At 48.8% G+C, this 15656-nt stretch overlaps 1 protein-coding gene across 2 annotated transcripts in view; it reads left to right on the top strand.

The window, feature by feature from the left end:
• ZZEF1 (zinc finger ZZ-type and EF-hand domain containing 1) overlaps positions 1 to 3072 on the top strand; it is a 56242-nt gene extending 53170 nt beyond the window's left edge. For both annotated transcript variants that reach the window (XM_056506991.1, XM_056506990.1), the window contains exon 55: positions 249 to 3072. In XM_056506991.1, coding sequence (XP_056362966.1) covers positions 249 to 323 — 75 coding nt within the window. In that variant the 3' untranslated portion in view covers positions 324 to 3072. The remainder of the gene's footprint in view (positions 1 to 248) is intronic.
• Positions 3073 to 15656: the final 12584 nt, after the last annotated feature.

Here is a 15656-nt window from a genome sequence, read left to right as displayed (position 1 = left end):
AGCAGCAGTGGCTGCCCCATCCCTGGAAGTGTCCAAGGCCAGGCTGGATGGGGCTTGGAGCAATGTGGGCTGGGGGAGGGTGTCCCTCTCTGTGGCAGGGAGTGGAATGAAATTATTTTTAAGGTCCCTCCCAACCCAAACCGTTCTGTGATTCTAGGTGTCTATTTCTGTTTAGTTTCATACAATTTCTTTACACTTTGGACCTGAGGAGAATATTTGTTGTGACTGTTTTTCCTTTTCTTTTCTAGGCCCTGAAAAACATTGCTGCTATCAGCCTTGCCATTAACTATCCAAACAAATCAACAAGTTTCTGGAATGTTTAATACTGGCTCAGGCCGGAGTGCATGGGATAGAGTAGTTTGTCCATAGGACATTGGAACAAACATCTTAACTCCCTTCAGGAGAAGTTCCTTCAGCTTCAGTGTATGAGCACTCTGCAGCCTTCCTTCCTTCCACCTTGATGTAGAATTTGTAAAAGTATCAGTGCACTTCAATGAAAAAGCACATCTCAGAGTAACTCATGCGTCGCCTACAGTTATGTATGCACATATTGTAGCATGTTAGAGTAAACTGAACAATATTGTTTTTTATTCAGAGGAAGTAAAGGAAAGAACGTAGCTGAAGTATGAGAATTGGAAGGCCCCCACATTTGTATCATCTGCTCCTGAGGAAACTTGATCCTTAAAACGTGTCAGCTTCAGAAAATACTGCTGAACTCGGGGTGATGCCATCAGCAGCATCTGTTGTACATCTTCAGAGTGAAACAGGCAAACCAGAATCTGCACCAGTGGTCCATGCTTGAATCCTGTCATTTTTGCTTTGGAGGCTACTTCCCAAGGAAAAGGATTTCAATTCTTACTAAACTACAGGTTGTAAAACAAATTGTGGGTGATTTCCAAAGCAGTTGAAGGATTCCAGTTTCACAGCATCCTCATGCAAGAGCTTTATGTTTCTCCTCTTCTTTGATTCAGTCATCTGGGTCACCTGTTCTTACCTTGCTTTATCTCCAGTGTATTATTCCAGGTAGCCCATTATTGTAGTGCAGAGGGCAGAGGCTGGCCTTCAGTCACAGGGCAGTGGTGATATGAAGACCTGAAGAACTTACATGTTTCTCAAAAATCACATCTTTACAAGAAATTGTGAGGCTTTTTTCCCTTCAGTTATTTTGATATTAGTGGCTTAGGAGGTCCTTCTTGGCAATGTTGGGAACCTGAACTCCCAGCACTCAGGGTGGGGTTAATGATCAATCCTCTCTTATCTTACAGAGCAATAACCACATTTCTCTTAGTGAACATGGAATGAATTGCAGACCTTCTATGCTGAAATAAATTGGCTTTCTTCCTGCACAGCTACATTGGTTATTACCTTTCAAAGAGGTAAAAAGAATACAGAAAGGTATTTTGGGTACTTGCACAGTTTGTAGAGCTGGCCTTGTCAAACATAAATTCAGATTATTTTAATGCTAATTTTCTTCTTCACTTCTTCACCCCAACACTGGAGTATGGAAAAAAAAGTCAGCCAAAAGCACTAGTAGTAACTGAATGCAAGTTGTGTAAACCAGTGGCTCTCTCAGAAGGAAATGTATTTATTGACCCTGCTTGTCCAAAATTTGAGTGGTGCCCAAATACCAGTGCACAGGAGCCCTGCTTTGGGGAGTGTCCTCTGAACTGATGCTCTTAGCAGCTGGGGCTGGAGTTTAAGGGTGGCCTAATCTCCCTCTGAGAGGGAAACTTGCAGTAATACATCCCTCAGAATTTTTTATGGGCTCTTGTGCTGTAGAGTTTTGTTCAGCCAAGTGAGTGCACAGTGAGTGCTTGAATCAGAATGTGATTATTCTGCCTGAAAGACAACTGAAAACCAAGAAGCACCATGCTGAAGCCATTGCCTTCAGGAATGGAGTGGCTCTCTTAGCAAATGAGAATGCCAGGATTCAGGAAGAGTGTAGAATTTGTGCAAGACTGAAAGGAAGCAGAGAGATGCTGCTCTGAAAGCCCTCCTTGAGCATCCTGAGTTGATTTCCTTAAAGACATCAGGATGGGAAGGGAATTACCAAGATTGTGGTGTACTTAATGCACGGATCATTCTGTCCCCACATCCACACAGGGTGTTGGAGTTTGCAGGGATGTCGGGAATCCCTGGGGAGCCAAGTGCTTCACACCTCGTCATTGTTTGAGCAGATCCTGGGCACGGGAGGTGCTCCAGGAAAAGGAGATGTTTCTAAATTGATGTTAGGGAGCCATATGGATGGGGCAGGTGAGCACTTGGGAATTGCTTCTCTGGAGCAGAAGGACTTGTATTCACTGCCTCAGCAGGCACCCATGGCTGAGGAATCACAGATATGCAATGGGCTGCTGTGCTGAGCTGTGCAGCTGCTGACACTGCCTGCTCAGACAAGGAAGGCTTTTTCTTTTTCCACATCAGGGATGAAGACTGTAAATAAACCATTCACAGAACCTGTCACAGCTCTGTCATAGTCACTTTTTTTTTCTGTTGGACTGTCCTTTTGCTTTCTGGATGAAGACATGAGGCTGCAAGGATGACACAGGAGTGGCCAGAATTCCTGGCTAGGCATTACCACTCAACTTACTCTACCAGCAGTGACTGGCCTCGTGAGGCAGTCGTCTTGCCCTGAAGGAACTGTCTAGGAACAGTGTCCACTAAATATAATTTCTACCCACTAGATGGAACTGAAGGACTGTGACCTGAGTTGACACTGAATCTGTTGCTGCCTTATAACTCAAATCATTAATTATGGATTTTTTAACAGACAAGAAACACTGATTATTTTTTTTTTTCTTCTGGTAGCTCTAAAGAGAGAGGAATAGGATACCAATAATGAATATTCATGATCTATCACATTTTAAAAATTATGCAGAAGTTCCAAGTGGATGTGAATGATGCTATTGAATTGTATAAAACTGTCTGGAAAACAGGTATGCTGAAAAAAAATGTGCCTAATATAAGAAAAACTAAAAAAGTTGTCCTGCCTGAATCACTTATGATGTGTTTAAAACAAACCATATTATTCCTAATGACACATTTGACTTGCTTTCATTAAACACTTAAAAACGAGAGTTTTATAATTTCTTTTCTTACGGGTTTACTACTTTGCAATTTTTATCAGTTGTTTAAAATATATCAGACCTTTAGATTTATTCCAGTTCAGTTCAACATGTAAAAAGAAAGCTACAGATGTGGGTAAAATATGCAAATGAAGAGAAATATATTGTAAAAATTCTATAAAATCAAAAAAAGTACAACACAGTGTCTGTTTTTTGTTTGGTTTTCTCCTCTCCTCACTGAATGTTCAATGCTGGAGTTTGTAGTGAGATCCAGGGTTTTTCTTAGGAATCCTCATTTTCCATGCCTGTAAGCAAACCTGCTTGTCCTCATGTGGTTGGTAAATATCTGATATTACATTGAGCTATGCAGGAACCAGACTTCTGGAGTCATCTCTTAAATTCCAGCCCTGCTGTTTACATTCCAGTGGCCTTACCCTAAAAAATTCAGTTTTCCTGTGGATATCCATTGGTTTCAGTGCCTGTGTAGATTTACTTTGAGACCTGAAACACACATCTGGAGGTTCCAGATGTCTCCTGTAAAGCTGGGATTTGTGTTAGTGTTGATTCTGATTAGTGATGTTTATCAGCAGAGGTGCTTATGCCTACCTGCTCCAGTGGGTTTAATTGAAAAGGTTGTTTGCCTTGGGCTTGCCTTGAGGAAAGGGCTGTGTTGGAGTCACAACATCTTCCTGTATTTGCCCCAAAACTGCAAGTTGTTTCCTTGGAGAATGGTCTAATTAGGTGATTTTATTAAACACAAATAAATAACAAGATTGTGAGGGTGTGGGAGAGTGAGGATTGTTCCTGAGGTTTGAGGTTTCAGCTGATAAACCTGAAATAATTCAGTGTAATTGCTCTGAAATGGAGTGTGGTGCCATTGGAATGTGACAGAGGGCACATCCACTTTGGATCTGCTTTTCAGGTCAAGTTTGTTAAGACTGTTTTTCTTCCAAGAGATCAAAAGTAGGCTGCAAGTTAGCTTAGAGGTGGGTGACTTTTGAAAAATCTATTTTTAGGAGAAGGCTGAGCTGTGATGAAAACAGAACTGGTCCAACCCTGTGTTTTCACAGCCCAGCTCAGGTCTGGTGGGTTTGGTACCTTCACAAACACGAGGGCAACACCTGCCTGTTTGTACCATTTTAAACCTGGAATGAACATCTGCAACTCCCTGGAATACTCTTATAAAATCTGGGCGCCCTGGGGCAGGAAAAGCTCCAATAACCTGATTTAGTCCTTCCCCTTTTCAGTGGTGAATCCCCCTGAAGTGAATTGTGTTGGGTCTGCTGGGGAGGCACCAGGACAAACATCTTTCCTGTTTCCAGGGGACAAAACCACAACCATGGGAGCCTTGGAAAGCATGACCTGGCCTTTAGGGAAAGCTCTAGAATGCTGGAAAACACATCAATATGTGTAAAGAGGTTGGTTTCCAGCACTGGACCAGGAGGTCAGGCTGGATAAAACTGGAACAAAGAATGTTTGTTGGTAACATGGCCTGGAAAAACAGGAACTGTACTGGGTTTTGAAGGGGGAAACTCAATTCTGGCCCCCCTCACATCTGCATTTAAAGCCAAGTAGTCAACCCTGATTCAAGAGAATAAGAGTGAAATCCACTGTGAATAAGAGTGAAGGAAGTGAGATTAAAGCTCATTCTTTCCATGACGATCAGGTCGAATGTAATCAGGTCTGCTCTGCAGTCAAATCTTTCCTGATTTTTACCTAAGAAAGAACAAATAATAAAAAGCTGATACCCAGCTCCAGCCCAGACTGCAGTGGGCCTCACATGTGGGTATGCAGGAATAAACACTTGAAAAAAAAGAAAACCAAACTCTTTTTTCTTCCAACTGGAAACATCCACAAGCATTCCTGATAAATAGAAGGAAAGCTTAGCCAGTTTTGTAGTGGTGCTTAGCATTTAGAAATTCCTATTCCTTGAATATAAAAAGAATCAATGTTTGGATTTAGGGAGCATGAGAAATGGGGAAGAAGAGAGAACTGGTCTGTGTCAAAGATGGGGTCTTTCCTCACAAGTGCTGAGCAGTTGGCTGGGGAGTTTTTCCTACTAATCCTTTTCTGACAACAGTAATGAATTTTTTTAAGCTGGTTTCTTCTTTCCATTCCCCACTTTACTGTCTGACTTTCCATAATCTTACTGCATAAATCTGATTGTATTTTGGAGGTTTTTTTCTTAACATTTGCAGTGCAAATAACAAATATTTAAACTTGCATTGCATGGAAAAAGTCAGTTTTATGAAACCTAAGGAAATTTGAAGTGCCTGCAAATGTTTGTCAGTGGTAGCTTCTCTTACAGGCTCATTTCCAAAACACTTTGCTGGCATCTCCTCACAGCTGGATCATCACATCAGCAGGTGTTGGTAAGGCCACACTAAATTCTTTTTAGCTCTGTATAATGAGTCATTCTTACACTGGCACAGGGTGCTCCATCCCTGGAGGTGTCCAAGGCCAGGCTGGACAAGGCTTGGGCTAGTGGAAGGTGTGGAAGGGGTGGAATGGGATGGGCTGTAAGGTCCTTCCCAATCCTATTCCATGATTCTCTGATCTTTGACACACCTGAGTGTTGTGAGCTGCACCTCTGGTCTCACCTCACTGCCTTTCAGACACCCAAAGCTTTTAACTTCCTCAACCACATAACATTTCTAAGAACCAACAAAATACCTGAGGAATCACAGGAAATGCTTCCCCTTAGGATTTTATACTTTCTAATCAGCAAAAACATCCTGTGCAGATTTTCCTCTCCTAGGATAAAACTTCGATGTGCGTGTGTAGGTAGACATTTACTGGGGCTTCACTTCATCACTGTGCTTATCTTGGATCAAGTTAAATATGGAATGAAGGTGTAATCTTAAGCACATCTAGTTCAGCCTTTAAAGGTAGGCTTTAAATTGGGTTTGTTGCCTTGGAGCCTAACCAGACCGTGCAGTTGATGGGAAGTGCGCACATCGTGTGGCTTCCCCTCCCATCCAGCAGGATCTGCAAAGGCAGAAAACAAAAAGATGAATTCTTGACTCAGGAGAAGTGTTGAGTCAGGAGACCTTTAGTCTCATCATTTTGCTTGAGAATAAATCATGCCTGCATTTCTTACCCTTCTCCTCTACATCAACCACCCACAGAAAGCTCATTCATCAAAAATGTCAATGGTTTCCCAGAAATCTCCACACTCACACCTTGGGGATTTTATTCCTCAGAGCAGCAGCTTGGGCTCTTTTCTCCCCACCAATGTTTTTCTTCTTGAAGGGGGGGAGTGGAGGGGAAGGTTGTTTGTTTGCATGTTTTGGTTTTTGGTTTTATTCCTTCCTACAGTGGCTTAATATTTAAAAAGAACATTTCATCCTCAGTGGGGTCAGCATTGGATACACTACTGGATTTTAAACTGCATCATTTTTTCCCCCATTCAATTGCCAGTTGATGTGTTTGATCTTTTGCCACCTTTATTTTTCTGCAGAAGATACCTCAGCCTCATCAGAGGTGATGGCAGCTGGAGGGTGTGCTCAGTGCTCACTGCTCTGGCTCCTGCCTCTTCCTTAGGTCAAGGAAGGCAGTCCTGTGGGGGCAGAACCTGGGGAGTGAAATAGTTGCTTTATTTCCCAGGAACTCAAAGCCTCACTGATGGTAAAACAAGTCTCTCCTCACTTTTGCTCTAGCAATGCTTAACACCAGCAGTGCTGCTGCTGGGAACAGCCAGAGCATGGGGAGAACCTGCTGGGAACAGCTAGAGCACAGGGAGAGCCTGTTGGGAACAGCTAGAGCATGGGGAGAGCCTGTTGGGAACAGCCAGAGCACAGGGAGAGCCTGTTGGGAACAGCCAGAGCCTGTTGGGAACAGCCAGAGCATGGGGAGAGTCTGCTGGGAACAGCCAGAGCCCAGGGAGAGCCTGTTGGGAACAGCCAGAGCACAGGGAGAGCCTGTTGGGAACAGCCAGAGCATGGGGAGAGCCTGTTGGGAACAGCCAGAGCCCTGGGGAACTCCTGTTTCCTACAGCCACAATCACTGCCTGTTCCCCACAGCCCAAGGAGCTCCTGTTCCCTGGTCTGTGCCCAGTTTGTTCCCTGCTCAGAATGTGGCTCGTGGCACACAGTGACCCATCAGCCCTTTTTCACCCCGGTGGCCACAGCAATGATGCCACCTGGGCTGCCAGTGCCACCGGCCCATCAAGTGCCCCAGGCAATCTCTGCCTTTTTCCTTTTAAGACTTTTCCTCCTTGCTGTGCAGTGGAGTGGCTGCACATGAGCTCACACGATTGTCAGTGCAACTGATCCTTGGCTTTAACTACAAGCTAGTCCTTTGGAAAGCCTCAGATAAATTAAACCAGACAACTGCAGCTCAGCCCCAGCAGTTGGGCAGAACTCGACCCAAGTGTGAATGTCTCTGGGCAAAGGCTGGTGCTGGTGTCCCACCAGCCATCCCTGACAGCCCCTGGCTCCCAAGCCTGGCTCTGCAGTTCCACCCTCTGAGCTTCTCTTGGGTGGCACAGCCAAACTCCTGTCTCAGACATCTCTCTTCTGGCTGCTGGGTCTCCCAGGAAGATTTTGCTGCACCAGAGCCTCACTTTCTGCAGGGGTTGCAGAAGAAACAAGGCAAGACAGGAGCCTGGGGCTGCCTAGGGGGTGCTGTAGCCCCTGACACCATGTGCTGGATTCACCTGCTGCTGTTCGTGGTTTTGCTTTAGGTGCTGCCATCAGGGCTCTTGCAGCAGCTGCACAACCCAGCAGCAGCATTTCACCTCTCCCATTGCAGGTGCTGGGATGGGAGCAAGGGAGGCTTGAGGGTGGTGTCCAGCTAAAGCACCAGCCAGGGCACCTGCACTCCCCACCCAGACCCTGGACATCTCTACCAGCCAGAGAGCAGCAGCCCCAGGCTGCACCTGCAGAGGGTAACAGGAGAGGCAGCACCTGGCAGCAGAGCTGGGTGATACCCAAACTAAAGCACAATAACCCATCCCTCTGGGGGGGCTGCTGCAGGGCAGGACCCTGCTGTGCTGCTGGGAGCCCTGCAGCAGCCCTGTGCACATTTCCAGCCCTGTGCACATTTCCAGCCCTGTGCTCAACACACATCTCCCTGAGCTGCTGAGAACCCCACCCTGGCTCTAACCCTGGGATGCTGCAGGAGGCACATTTGTGCTCAGTGCATGTACCCCATCCTGATTTTTCAACAATTGCCTTCCTGGGAAACCCTGCCAGCTCATAAACCACTTTTAATCTCTCAAGAAGGTCCTTTGTGCAGCCTTTTGTCAACAGGGCCTGTCCCATTGCTATAGCTACAGCCCCTTTGCTGCTGGACACACCTGTTTGTTTTTCCAGCTCCTTTCTGCTGCGGTCAGATTTCCCTGACACCTCAATAAAAATCCTGAGGAAAGCCCTGCCCTGGTCCTGTGCCCTCCTTGCCCTTGCAGATTAAGGAAACTCCTTGCTCCCCTGGGATCAGTTTTCTGCAGGCAGTGGGCTCAGCCTTGGTATGGTTTTGTTTTCTGCTTATCACCCTTAAAATGAGTGTGTGGAGCAGGGCTGGGGATGGTGCTGTTTGCAGTCAGGTGAAGCAGATTCCTTGGAAAGGTCAGGAATGGTGATGTCCCCATGGTCCCTCAGCAGAGATTTTGCAGACACACCATGGGGTGCTCTCACTGAATACTTCTCATGCATAAAACTCCCCCAAATTTGTGCTTTTGGGATATCAACCTCATGTGTCCACTTGGGCAGCTGGAAGTGTCCCAGCCCCTGGGTTCAGCATGTGTGGAGAAAGGCTTTCCCCCAAAGAACTCTGCTTTCCCTGGCACCAGGAGCCTTCACTTTTAGAGACACTTGAAAATATTCCACATTCATGAGCTGTGGTTGTTGCACTCCCAGAGAAAAACACCCAGAGATGAAAACTATCCAGGGGAAGTTGCCCTTCATCTGCAAGGTGCTTTTCCTGCACCAGGTTTGGGTGGTGATGGGTTTCAGTTTGTCTTCCCACGTTTTATTTCTTCCCCTTCCAGACATAGCTGAGGTTTGCTCCCATCACTAACATCAGGATCCATTCTCTTTGCCTCCCTGCTCCACTCCCTGGCACACTCTGCACACCAGGATCACTGGTTCAGCTCAGAGCCAGGCAGGGAAAGCCACCCACAGGCTGCAAGGCTTAATTCCAGGCTTAGGCAAGGCTTAATCCCCTGGGCCAGAGCTGCAGCACTTCCTCCTGGCACCCAAAGTGCTGCTGACACAGAGCAGGGAGACACCTCAGGGTGCACAGCTCCAGCCAGGCACAGACACCTGATGGTGCCTGTGAAAAGGATGGGCTGGGGCAAGGAGCAGCTCCCAGGGTTTGGCCCTACTTTTGTGCAACAAAATAATTAAATTACTTTAATTAAAATAATTAAACCTCTTTATTTCACCGGAATGTTATTGCTCTTTATTGCACCTCTGCTTTGGCAGAGCTGCTCAATGTGAAACACTTAATGTGCTGGAAATTGTATTTCTGATTAATGGGATGTATTTGGTGCGTGGTGAGTGTGTTACAGTTTTAAAAGGGGGAAAATCATGACCTTTAGTGCTGTTAATAAAACAAGGCTGTGTTTGGCAGCACCACTAAGGCCTTGCACCTCATCTGCCCCCGTGCTGACAGTCCCATGAACCCTCTGACCCTGCTCAGCTGTCAGGCCTTGCCCAAAATTCAGTAGCACCAGTCATGCCCCCAGTTCCAGCTCTGCTGCAGGCATGCAGTGAGGCTGCACATCTGGAGCACAGGCACATCTGGGCTGGTGTGTGCAAGCAGGAAGGGCAGGGGGACAGCTGCAGCATTTCAGAGATGTCCTGGCTCACCCCTGCTCATCAGACAAAACCCAGCTGCTGTTGGGTGGAAAATGAGCTTTTCCAGGAGAAATGGGTCACGCACAGCTGGACATTCCTGGATCCCACAGGGCTGTGTGTGTGGGGCTGCTGCCCTGTGCACAGCCCCGTTTGTCTTGGAGGAAAACATCCAGTTTTGATATTTAAGATTTCCAGCAGTGGAAAATTCACAGCAGCCACAGGCTGGGGAGCCAGGCACTAATTGGCGGAACTTGGAGGAAGAGAGTCCCTCCAGCTCGTTTCCATTGGAAAATCCAAAAATTTCTCCAAGTGTTGATTCCTTCTAAAAACTAAAGCAAAACATGCTGGGGGGGTGGAAGTAGGGGTTAGGGCAGATCTTGGAAATGTTGGAGCAGCCCTTTTCACTCCGTCAGTACAAATATTTACATTTTTTTTATTGTAAAGTTACTCTTGTTTGGAAATAATTTGTTTTATTTTGCACTCTGTTACCAGCTTTGACAAATCACAAAGAAAACAAAGTGACTTTGCAGAAATATGATGTTTTGGCTAAAGAAGAACAACTTTTTTTATTCCAATTTTTTCCTGGGAACATTGACATTTTGGGGCCTTTTCCAGCTTGGAAATTTCAGAGTGAGCTCTCATCCCTGTTTCTCCAGCTGTATCATAGAATTATAATTCTTGAAGGGTTAATAAATCTTACAATAATTTTTGAATCCATCCTGTACTGCCTGGTTCTGGGGACTGGAGCCATCTGCCACTTCCTATTGCTGTGCTCAAACCCACCCAGAGCATCTGCTGCTCCCACCAGCAGCACTGCTGGGACTGAGGAAATCAATTAGGAATCATTAACAGGAGAGTGCTGCAGGTCACACCTTGAGATCATGCAAATAGCATTGAAAAGAAAACCTTCTCCTAGTGAAAGCCATCTCTGGCTGGGTGAGCCCAGGTGTGTTTTCTCCCTGTGACATCCCTCCAGGTGTGAGAATCACTCCAGGTGTGTTCCCTGCACTGGAGGGGAGGGAGTGGTTCAGGTAATTAATGCTGGGAATACAACCACAGCTAATGGGGCCAGGGGAGGGCTGGGCAATCACATCCTTGCCCTTGGTGGGAGCAGCAGATAAGAGGGGAGGGGTCCCAGCAAGGCTGTGGGCTCAGAAGGGACTCTTCATTCACCATATGCCATCAGCTCATGGCCACATCCAGGCTCACTGTGGGGCTTTCCCTTGGGATTAAGGATGCATGGAAGCACTGCTGTCCCCAGGGCTCTTCTGTGCACACAAGCACTTTGCATCCCAAAGCTGGTGCCACCACATGTGTCCCCAGGGCAGTGGCTCCAGAGCTCAATGCTTGGCATCCCTTTCCTTCCCAAAACCTCCTTTGATTCCTGCACAGCCACTCTGCTGCTGCTGTCAGAGCCTGAGATGCATCCCAGCACCCCGGGGTGTGGAGAGGCTCCCTCTTCCACCCTGCAGAGCTGCTCCCATCAGGAGCTTTGCTGCAGGGGGCTGGGGCTGGGGGAGCTGTGCCCCTCCCCAGCAGCACCAGCCTCCCAGGGATGAGCTGGGAGCAGCTGCTGTTCAGGAGCTGGGCCCCTCCGTGGTGAGCAGTGAGCACAGCTGGGAGCTCTGGCCAGGGCTGCCCTGTGTCCAGCCATGGGCAAACTGGTCCTGGTGGCATCCCTGGCTGCCAGCTCATTCCTCAGCCAGGCTGGAGGGTCTGCAGGGGGTGGACTGTGGGACAAACCCCTCAGTGTCCACCAGCCTTCTGCTGGAAACCTTCCCTTTTTGTGCCACCATGCAGCAGGGGGGAAATCAGTCCAGGCTTGCAGGTGTAGGGAGCTGGTTCAGGTGTGGCAACAGGACTAAGCTCTGGCTGGCCAGGTGGGATGGGAAAGGGCCAGTCCCTGCTGCAAAGCCCTTTGCAGGGCACCATGGTGATGGGAGATGTGCCCAGGGTGGGATGTGAGACCTTGTGTGAGACCTTCCTCTGCTTGCAGCAGCTCCAGGACCTCCTCCTGCTCTCAGCTCTCCTGGTGAGCAGGTTTGCTGCCCCCCTGGTCCAGTTTCTGTACTGCCCCCTTGGCTGCTGTGAGACCCCTCTTGTCCTGGCACCAGCGCTTGGGGCAGGAGAACGGGCACCTCTTCAGCAGAGATTTTTGGGATGCTGAAGGGAAGAGGCTCAGCAAAGCCCAAGGAGGCTGGTGGGGGTCCCTGCTGTGCCTTGGCAGTGCTGGAGGTCTTGGCTCACACAGGCTCCATGATGCTGCCTGGTCCCTGCTCTCCTCTGGCACATCCTCTCGCTCAATCACTTCCTTCCTCCCGTCCCGTTTTTCCAGCAGTGCTCCTGCTGCTGTCTCCTGTCCCAGCAGCTGTTTTATAGCACTGGCTATTTTGACTACTCAGTTAACTATTTATCCAGATGGAGCAGCTCTGGTGTCATGAGCCTGGCATGTTTTTTCCATATACAAATTCTGTGTCAGAGCGGAGGCGACAAATCCCAACTATCTCTGTGAGGTGTCCTGGGTGTTTGCTTTGGCACTTCAGCATCCCCAGCTCCCAGCCCTCCTCCAGCCCCTTGCAGACCAAACTTGGGGGTTTTTCCCTCCCTATCCCTGCTCTTTCCCTCACACAGGTCCCACCATGGGGCCTCGCCCTGGCCCAGCTGCAGTAAGGAACTGGCTGCCTTTATTTTCCTAACACTTAATTTTAATCAAATGCAAATCCCTAACGCTTTGCAAACCCGGTGACCTGTGCAGATGTCAACTGCTCTGGCTGGGGATGTTATCTGCTGCCTGGGAAGGACTCCTAGCCCTGTGGGAGGGGTGGCCCCATGGCCATTCCTGCTCTGCCCATCACTGAGGGTCCCCAGCCCCAGTGAGGATCTGGTGACCTGTGCATCCCCCCATGGCCCAAAGGCTTCACTGGGGCTCTGAATCCGGATCTCTGCAGTCTCAGTAGGGCACGAACCCACTGCAGAGCTCAGCTCCCAGACATGCAGCTTTTCCTCCCTTTTCTCTTGCTGCAGGAGGACTCTTGGCTTACAGCTGCCTTTCCCCAGCAGGGTGGTGTGATCACCTCTGTAGCCCTCACAGCTCCCCATCTCCACTAGGGAGGAGAAACAGCTTCATCTGAACACCTCCTTGAGCCAATTCCTCAGAGGATTTTCACCTCCAGCTGGACTGGGGATTTCCCCAGGAGCCAAAGCTGTGGCAGATCCCAGCAGGGCAGAGGGTGCTCTCACCCCTACAATCCCCTGGAACACACCAGAGACCTGGTTTGGCTGCTCAGCAGCATTTGCATTGAAAATCCCAACTTTGAAATGCAAAAAGTGATGTGATGGAAGCAATTGCAGCAGGGAGTTTACAGAAAAGCCTAAATATTTATTTAGAAACATTGTGTTTTTCCTCTGCTGTTGAATTTCATATTTATTTCATATTTATTTCCTTTGCTTCATCCTGGGCTGGGGATGAGCAAAGGCTGCCTCAACTTAGTTCTGGAAGGGACTTTCTCACCATCTTACAGCAAAACTAGCTGAAACTCAGAAAACCATTCCAAAACTCTCCCTTCCAACATTTCTTTTTCTTCCAGCTCTTTTCTTTGCAGAGAGCCTGAAGTTTCCAAGCACACTTGTCACTCAGTGTGTGAAAGGAAAGTTGGCAGCTCTCCAGCCTATTGTCACAGCCCCTTATGAAACTCAAGGATTTCAGCTACATTTCCTCCCTGCTGACCACATGTTTTTGGCATTTCTTCATGCACTTGCAGGGTGCAAAACACCAAAGGCACCAGGCACCTCACCCTCCAGCCCATTGTAGGGATGCACAGCCTATGGGAGGGCATTTCAATGAAGATAAATTACTCCCAGCACAATCAATTTAGTAAATTCCCAGTTGTTCTGTTCATGAGTTTTTTGCTGAGGGGCTCGAGCTGATGGTTGGTTTCTTGGGCTGCATCACTGTATCCTGGGACTTCAAGTATCCATCCCATCCACAGGGCTGGGATTTATGGCAGGAACGTGCCTGTGAGGAGCTGAGTGATGTAGGAGTCAGATCAGGTCAGAAATGTTTGTTTTCAGTCCGTGCTGGGTGCAGGACACGCTGCCACCCTGGCTGCTGGCAGCTGAACTCTCAGGCTGCACCCAGGGCAGGAGGGAGCAGCCTGCTGTGTTCCTGTGGAACACAAGTGCTCCCTTGGCCAGCAGCCACCCAGCAGCACCAGGGTGTTGGGCTTCCTCAGCTGCCTGGCCACGGAGATAAGCAGCAGGAAGTGTCTCACTCCAGGCTGGGCTGGAGCTCAGGGCAGCACCTGAGTCCCTCAGCAGTGCTGGGATATCCCTGGGGTTTGTTTCATGGCTTTCCTGCTGGGACAGCCCCAGTGTGGCTGTGGAGGGATTGGAGGGGCAGGAGGTGGGGCAGCATCCCCAGCCTGCAGTGACAACACCACCCTGGCTGTGACCCTGCAGGGGACACCAGCACCCCAGGCTCGGGTCCACGCTCACCCCAGCAAGGAAAGGAGGAGGTGATAAGGGGGAATGAGTTCAAACTGGAAGAGGAGAGATTTAGATTGGGTACTAGGAATAAACTCTTCCCTGTGAGGGTGATGAGGCCCCACCACAGGTTCCCCAGAGAAGCTGTGGCTGCCCCTGGAAGTGTCCAAGGCCAGATTGGATGGGACTTGGAGAAACCTGGGATAGTGGAAGGTGTCCCTGCCCTTGGAATGAGATGATCTCTAAGGTGCATTCCAACCCAAACCATTCCATGACTGTGTGAAGCCTCCCCCTTTCCCAGGGGAATGCAGCATCTGACCAGGCACAGACACGAGGACACTCCATGTGCTCCACATCCACAGCACTGTAGGAGCCAATCTGCCTGGGGACAGGGAGCTTTCTGCAAGCTGTGCACAGTACCCAGGGATCTGCTGAGTGTGGGGCACAGAAAACCCCTCTGCCAGGGGGGACACTGCCCCCTCCCCTGAGCCAGGGCTGGAGCTGCTCCAGCACAGCCCCTGAGGTTTGTGTGGGCTGGGCTGTGCCAGCAGCACTCAGCCAACAGCCCAGCCCCTGGTGCATGAGGAGGATTCCAATCCGGCTCCAGCAAATCAAATCCCAAAGTTATCTTCCCAAAGCGAGCCTGGAAATGGAAGAATTCCCTCAGCCTGTGGCAGCAGCTCTGCCCTCCTCCTCACCAGGGATAATTGCTCCAGCTAGCAGCAGGCTGCTCCTGGCAGGGCTTGGTTGGGACACAGTGTTCCAGGGACCTGCTGCTTCCCTGGGGCTGAGGGAGCTGGCACAGCCCCCAGGGGATTGCTGCCTGCTGTCTCCTGGGATTTACCTTGGGGTGGATGGCCCCAGCTGGGGATGGAGGAAAAACAACAGCTCTTGCTCAGGCATCCTGATATTTTATAGAATCCTAGAATCCCAGGCTGGAAGGAACCTTGAGGATCATCTGGTCCAACCTTTCTTGGCCAAAGCACAGTCTAGACGAGATGGCCCAGCACCACATCCAGCCAAATTAAGAGTCCAATGTTGGGGAAGCCACCACTTCCCTGGGGAAATTATTCCAATAGCTGATTGTTCTCATTGTGAAAAATTTTCCTCTTGTGTCCAACTGGAATCTCCCCAGGAATAACTTGTACCCAGGGCAGGGTGTGATTTTTTTCCTAAAGGGTTCTTGCACACAAGCTTTTCCTGGAGGGAGGAAAAAAAAATAATCAGAATAAAAAGAAAATAATTGGAGTAATAAAATGGGGGTGCACATAGGGCTAAGCATCAGCAAACCCAGCAACAGCAAACTCCAACA

Source organism: Oenanthe melanoleuca, chromosome 19, assembly GCF_029582105.1.
Source record: "Oenanthe melanoleuca isolate GR-GAL-2019-014 chromosome 19, OMel1.0, whole genome shotgun sequence".
Lineage (NCBI taxonomy): Eukaryota > Metazoa > Chordata > Aves > Passeriformes > Muscicapidae > Oenanthe > Oenanthe melanoleuca.
This window is presented reverse-complemented; position numbering and strand designations above follow the sequence as displayed.